We start from the raw sequence: 7,183 nt of genomic DNA, 5'->3' as shown, positions 1-7,183 counted from the left end.
CAATCAAAGTGAGTGTCGGATTAGCAGGAGACTCAGAAATGACCAACTTCGTGTTAGGTTTAACAGCTGCTTCAACATTCTTCAAATCGCGCATATCAACATAAGTAAATTCCATTCCTAGACGCGAAAAAAACACACGACAGGCACGGTTCGTTCCACCATAGCTGCAGTCCGTAACAATTGCATGATCACCAACACTCATAAACGAAGAAATAGCAGTAGTAGTAGCAGCCATACCTGTACTATACACAGTTGCAAAATCACCATGTTCAATAGAACAAAGCTTCTTTTCCAGGGCAACAACGGTTGGATTTGAAGTACGAGTATAACTATACCCTTTCTCTTGATACTTTTCAATAGATTCCTGTACAAACGTAGTACTCTGATACAATGGAGTCAAAATAGCACCAGTAACAGGATCCGGTTTCACACCACCATGAACGGCAAGAGTATCAAAACCTTGTGCCTGGTCAATCCATGAGCCAGAACCCTCTGTAAAATCAGAAATTAAATGCTGATGTGCAGACATAATACAAAAAAAAACAAAAACTTAAACTTGATTGGTAACTACGACAATAAAAACAAAAACAAGAAGAAACAAAACAAAAATAAAAATAAAACAAAAAAAATATACATGTTCATCTGCGTGTGTCAGTTCAAACTGTGCTTTATGTCCTTGTTTTAGCATCAGATGGGAGAGGGGCGCGGTGTGCGTGCGTGAATGTTAAGAGGGGGTATGTATAGATGTAGCAGACGCTTCTCAGAGTGGTGCATGATGTTGTCTCAATCAGTGACTCTTGATATTACTTTACCTGAATATCGTGTTTTGTACATCATTGGCGTCGCACAGGGTTGAGTTGGGGGTACTTCACAAAGGACCGTGGGGTGTCGTTGTTTCTCGTGCCTCTTGAACCTGCAGTACTGATGGGATCAACAGCTACTACATTACCTGAAGACACTTCTTTTTGTTCTGCACCTTGACGATGTGAAGGGTGGTGTTTGTGTTCTTTCTTCATTTTATTTTCTTTTTTTCTTGTTATTACCTTGTTAAGAATGAGGTGAAAAGTGAGTGACTGTACTACGAAATATAGGAATCAATGTTGCAAAATAAGCATTTAATTATTATGAATTCAGATAAATACATCAATAAATAAATAAATAAATAAATAAATATATATATATATATATATATATATATATATATATTAGTAAATTTGTATGATTTGTTGTCATTTCGTATATTTAAAACAATTTATTGTCATGGATTTTCACTGGTTGATGTTTGTACTCTCTCTATGCTGAAGTTTGAAGTGATGTTTGTGTCGACCCCGTGTCAGAAAATGGTATAAGGTAGGTAAAGTTATTTGAAGACTCATATAAATGTGAAGATGTATCTCTTGAAGGATCGTTTGGATCAACATAACGTTCTTGTTTCTGTTTTGCTTTCTCTTTTTGTTGTTGATGTTGTTGTTGTTGTTGTTTTCGATGTGTGGATTCATGTGTTTTGGCCCTAGCACGACGTAACTCTTCTTCAGGTTCTGTAGTGCTGTTGAAGTCTAATTTAAGATCCGTTATGGTTTCTCTGGCACCGTGGATGTCCCATTTATTGTTGTGATGGTGTTTCTTTTGTTTTCCAAGCATTTCACGTAGTTCGGTGAGAACACGAAGTGGCAGACGATTTGTGTTTTGTGAAACCGTTGGCACAATTATTGATGAATGTGGAGGTGCAACGGGTGTTGGTCGAGTTTGACGCCTTCTCAGTTCTTCCTTTTCTTCCCGTTCCTTCTGTAACTCACGCCTGGTACCCTGCGCAGTTCTTAACTCGTACTGCATAGCATTTGTCTGTTGTTGTGCATGGGTACTGTGCAGCTGTCCCCGCATGAGCTGCAGGCAGTGGTTTGCGTGACGAAGATCATCGGCCTCGCGTCGGAGTCCCTCGCGCGCTTCCACGAGTGATGCCCGCTCGCGCTGAAGCTGCTGACCCGCCGACCGGATTGCCGCCCCCCGTTCTCCCAACGTCGCGAGTTGAGCTGCCAACGCCTCTCCCCGCTGGCGGAGTCCATCGGCCCGCTCCCGCAGCGCCGCCCCCTCCGCCTCGAGCGCCGTTCGGGCGCCGTGGAGTCCCGCTTCGAGCGCCGTCCGGTCCGCCTCGAGACCCCGCGACTCCTCCGCGAGGGCCTCCGACGCGTGGCGCAGCGCTGAGAGGGCCCCACCAAAGCGCTCCCGCACGTGGCACCGCTCCTCCTCCACTGCCCGCCGCCAGCGCCGGTACTCCCGCTCCCAGTCCGCCTTTCCCTGCGCAAACTTCGCCTGCTGCTGTCCCAGCCACACACGTTCCTCTTCTAGATGTTGCTGCACCCCATGGCGTACCGTCTCTAGTTTGCCTAATGTCGCTGATAGTGCGTTATGTTCCTCACTCACAGATACCGTTTGTTTTGTAACGACATCTTGCAGCATCGATAGGGTGGCCTCACGGGATTCTAAGATACGTCGTTGGTCACAGTCAAGAGCTGTACGACCATCTTCAACAACAGATCTATATTCTTTTAATCGTTCCAAAAGGCCTTCTACCGCCTGCACTGTTCGAGTAAACTCCTCAATGGAACGAGAGATTTCTGCTTCCGACGCTGCAACTGCACGAGCACGCATCTCAGCAATTTGTTCCTCTTTCGCATGTTGCTCGCGCAAGAGCGCCATTTGTTTCTCATGAAACCAACGTTGTTTTTCTATCATATCCCGTTGCTTCTCCTCCACAGCCTTCATACGCTCAAGATGTAACTGATGACGTAAAGTTCGTTGCTCTTCAAACTCAGCAGCACGTCTATTCATTGCTGCTTCCATCTCGCGCTTAAGCATTTCTTGATGTTGTGCTGCCCACGCCTCACGTGACTCAACGTATAATTCTTCCATACTCATTTCCTCATGTTGAAGCCGGTTAAGATCGTCATGTATCATAGACTGTAAGTCTAACAAAAGTTGCTCATCCATTTTGAGAACATATTCACGTTCTTCTTCTTCAGCTTTACGCCAGAATTCAAGTGTATCTTTAAAATATTTTTGATAATCTTCACGTTCATGCTGAGCTTCACTATCAGTCGTAACAGCAAATGAGGACCGTACTTCTCGACGTACAAGACGTTGTAGCTCTGTCTCCCAATCGTTTGTTTCAGATGAGTTAGCCGCAAACATATCATCTACACGTTGTAGAATAGTATTAAGAGCACTACCAATGCATTTGCTAACTAAATCTTTTACACTGTCACCAGCATTCAGTTCGGCTTTTAGTTTAGCCTCCTTCTGCTTTAATTCTTCAAGATAATTACGCTTCGATTCTATTAATGGTTCATATTCTTCTCGAATAGCTGTTTCCATCTTTATACGTTCTTCTTTTAATTGCTTCTGCTGTTCATCTTCTATTTCAAGCACTTCACGTTCCGCTGCAGATTTCATTTCTTCAATTGCATCCTGTTGACGACGTATTTTCATGTCAAGTTGCGAAATTTCTGCCGATCGTTGCGCCTTTTGTGCTCTCCATTTCTCTCTTAGCGCATTTTCTTTTTCTTTTGAAGCATCTAATAGTTTTTTCTTCGCTTCTAGTTCACGTCGTAGGGTCTCAACCATTTCTTCAGTTACACCAGATTTTTGTTCTTTTGATTGTTGTTGTTGACTCTTTTGTTCAGACCTATTTGAAGATACATCTAAAGCAGGAGTTAGTGGTTGTGTTAATTGTTGATTTGAGACAACTCGTCGGGATGCTTCTTCACGCTGTCGCTGTGCAGCAGCCCTTCGTGCCGCTAGTAATTCACTTTCACCACTGCGACCACCACTAGTAGGGTTTTTCCACGAATTAAATGTTGGTGGATTTAGCCATTCATCATCGCTTGAGCTCATCTATACTTTTTTCCGTAACTCATACAAAATTGTGTAGTGCAATAATATAATGTGATGTATCTATTCTAATAATAGCAAATAATTTTTTTTTTTGTATTTTTATTGCTTTCAACTATTTTTTTTTCTTTTTCTTTTCTCACTTAAAAAAAGGAAAAAAATAAAAATAAAAGAAAAAACAGAAGCTCTTTCATAACCAAAAACATTAAAAAATAAAAAAAAAAAAAAAAATGCTAAATGGAGTAAATGAACATAGCAGCATTAAGCAAACGTTGTTTTATTTGTGTAAGGAATTCTGTTTCGTTAGTCTTTCTTTTTTTTTTTTTTTTTAAACACTGAACTCTATTTTCTTCCTTCTGCTCTCAGCAGCGAGCGAGTCCAAACACATTTTTCCCTTGCGTTAACGCCTCCTTCACCAATTGGAATGCACCAAGAATACCAGCAATACTTGTACTATCTTTAGCACCACCCGCAGCGTAATATTCCACGTCAGCTAATTTGATAAGTAAAAAGCATTTACATTCCTGGGGTAGATCCATTGCCATTATAATATGATGTATTTCTCGCACCAAATCTGTCGCTGAAACTCCTTTTTCTGAAACAATCTGCTGTACTTTTTCCCACGAGAGTGAAAAATCGTGCGCTAGCATATCTTCCACTATACCACGAACATCAGCTGGTGTGGGGTTACCTGTGACGCGATACACTGATTCCTCTGTTACCTCACCTGTTGACATAGCTGAAGCCTGCATAGTATTAAGACACCGCCGCAAATCTCCATTACTTAAACGAAAAGCAGCTGTAAGTCCTTCATTTGTAAAAGGTATACCTTCTTCTTGAACAACAAACCGTAAACGAGGAAGCATAGCTGCTTTTTTAACAGGTGCGAATCGAAAACGAGTACATCGAGACTGTAGGGCAGGAATAATTTTATTAATATGGTTGCATAAAATACAAAACCGTACATTTTTGGTATATTTTTCTATGATTCGCCGCAATGCCGCTTGAGCATCACTAGACATTTGATCAGCTTCATCAAGAATAACCAATTTAAAAGCTGAAGGAACAGATGAATTCCCAGAAGCATTAGCATTTGTGAAAAAAATAGAACTCGTACTGGCAAATTCACGTACTTGTTGACGTACAACATCAATTCCACGATCATCAGATGCATTCATTTCAAGTACATTTGCACGAATACGTTCTTTTCCAAAGAGATGATAGGCACATGCCTTAATAGTAGTTGTCTTTCCTGTACCTGGTGGCCCATAAAAAAGAAGATGTGGCATACTTCCACTATCCATGAGTCGCCGTGTAGTAGAGAGAATATCATCATGCGCCACTACTTCATCAAGTGTAGTGGGACGATACTTCTCCACCCAAGGTAGTCCTCCGCTCTTTGCAGACTGTCCATTAGAGCCCCGCCCGTCATTCGCCGTCATTTAGAAGAAAAAAAAAAAAAAACAATAACAACAAGAGCAGGAGTTTATTACCACGCCCTCTCTTTATGTTCCCTTCACCTTTCTATGTAATGTATGAGTATCGTGAATCTAGAATATAGAAATCCACAGTGTAACGTCGATTGAAAAAGAGAATGGGAGAGTCCCAATCCACCACCTCGCCAACACCAAATACACACTCACACAGAAAAACAAAACAAAAAAAAAAAAACAAGAAGCAGTAATATTAATAAAACATAGGTAAAAAGAAAAAAAAAAAGTATACTGTAACCCATACAAAGAGATAGTTCGTTCTTTTTTTGTTGTTTAGTAGTTTCATCGCTTGAAAAGTTTTATTGTTTAAAGTATTCAGATGGGAAAAACGCAAATCCAGCTCCCCAATACTGAAATTTATCAATGATTCAATTCAAGCGAAAAAAATTTCACTAACCCTCACCCCTCCTCTTGTTTTTTTTTTTTTTATTCTTACACTTCTTCCTTCTTGATTTTCTTTGTCTTTTGTTTCGTTTCTAAAGTCAAATACTTCGAATAAATTTATTGTTTATTTCTTCTCGAAATAATAACACAAATACCAGAGTAAAAGACAAAGAGCAGTATATTCGACCACTCTACTGCATTGACTCCAGAGAAATCTCATTAAGGCCAGGTGGTAGTGGTGCCAGTGTAGAAAACTCATGCATAAGCGAAACCATACGGGTTACTTTTTCTTCATCATTACGATCAATTGGCCCTTCGGCTAGAATATCACAGATAGTAACTGTAAGATCGTATTGTTTCTTATACCGTTCCAAATCTCCTGCTTCAGTAGAGCTTTCATTCTTACTTAACCAGCATGGGTAGGCCTCACGCATTAATTTCAGTGGTTCCAAAAGACGTGGATCAAGTAGTACATCAAGAAACATTCCAGTCAAACATGACATTGGATCTCCATCGATATTTCCTGTTGCCTCAGTAGAAGAGGAATTAGTGGTATTAGCAGCACCATCAGCAGCAGGAGTAGAAACATTAGGAGAAGCTGAAACACCCGGAAGCTTTGACTCTTTATCTTTATCGAAGCTAGCGATAGAATTTACCCGTTCTGTACTTTCCACAAATTTTTTTAACGCTTCTGCAAGTTCTTCTTCACTCACAACATTATTTCCTGTGGTTTCCCCATTTGCACCATCAGCAGAATTTTGCTGAATATCATCCATATTCGGTAGAGAATCTAACATCTGTCGAACCTGTGCAAGAGCACTACGATCCTCTTCGCTTATGTCTGATGAGCTATCAATCATGGAAGTTATATTTGTTATTTCGCTCTTTAATTTCTCCAAAAGAGCCTCAGGATCTCCGCCATTCTCGTCACCATTCAAAAGAGACTGAAACAATTGCATCATATCACCCTCACTAGTTCCTTGGAGAACCTTCTCTAACTCTGCCTCGCGTGCTGCATCTCGCTGCTTTACCTCTTCCTCGTGGCGTCTTTCCTGTTCATCCATTGTGTTCATGCATTCATCAAGAAGGTTATCAAGGTCATCGTCTTCGTTGTTGGTGTTCGTGTTCGACATATTATTTAATCGACGTCACTAAGGCAGAATTCTCCTTTCTTAACTCTACACCTCTTCCTCTATTAATAGTATTTATTATTATTATTACTTTTCGGACCTCTATCCCAAAGAAAGGAATGAGATAAAATAATAATAATAATAATAATAATAATAATAATAATAATATAAGGGAACAGAAAAGAAGAGGAAGAAAGATAGCAATAGGAAAATTATAGAAGCACCTTTAAGAAAGGAATGAGTGACAAACACAAAGACACACAATGAAACAACTATATACACTACATA

At 40.4% G+C, this 7,183-nt stretch overlaps 4 protein-coding genes across 4 annotated transcripts in view; all 4 read right to left on the bottom strand.

The window, feature by feature from the left end:
- Positions 1–529, bottom strand: part of TM35_000043540 (cystathione gamma lyase) — a gene marked incomplete at both ends in the record, with an annotated part of 585 nt that extends 56 nt beyond the window's left edge. The window contains one exon of the mRNA XM_029022548.1: positions 1–529. This exon is cut by the window's left edge and continues 56 nt beyond it. Coding sequence (XP_028886206.1) covers positions 1–529 — 529 coding nt within the window.
- Positions 530–1,293: 764 nt separating this feature from the next.
- TM35_000043530 (uncharacterized protein) lies at positions 1,294–3,891 on the bottom strand (the record flags this gene model as incomplete). Its single annotated transcript, XM_029022547.1, has 1 exon — positions 1,294–3,891. One exon carries the CDS (start codon positions 3,889–3,891, stop codon positions 1,294–1,296), a length of 2,598 nt encoding a protein of 865 aa, XP_028886205.1.
- Positions 3,892–4,250: 359 nt separating this feature from the next.
- On the bottom strand, positions 4,251–5,330 carry TM35_000043520 (replication factor C, subunit 3; the record flags this gene model as incomplete). Its single annotated transcript, XM_029022546.1, has 1 exon — positions 4,251–5,330. The coding sequence occupies one exon, from the start codon at positions 5,328–5,330 to the stop codon at positions 4,251–4,253; it is 1,080 nt and encodes a 359-aa protein (XP_028886204.1).
- A 626-nt stretch (positions 5,331–5,956) lies between these two features.
- Positions 5,957–6,829, bottom strand: TM35_000043510 (peroxin 19; the record flags this gene model as incomplete). Its single annotated transcript, XM_029022545.1, has 1 exon — positions 5,957–6,829. One exon carries the CDS (start codon positions 6,827–6,829, stop codon positions 5,957–5,959), a length of 873 nt encoding a protein of 290 aa, XP_028886203.1.
- Positions 6,830–7,183: the final 354 nt, after the last annotated feature.

Source organism: Trypanosoma theileri (assembly GCF_002087225.1).
Source record: "Trypanosoma theileri isolate Edinburgh chromosome Unknown TM35_Tth_4_V1, whole genome shotgun sequence".
NCBI classification, from domain to species: domain Eukaryota; phylum Euglenozoa; class Kinetoplastea; order Trypanosomatida; family Trypanosomatidae; genus Trypanosoma; species Trypanosoma theileri.
Note: the sequence above shows the minus strand (reverse complement) of the source record. Positions and strands in the feature narration are given on the sequence as shown.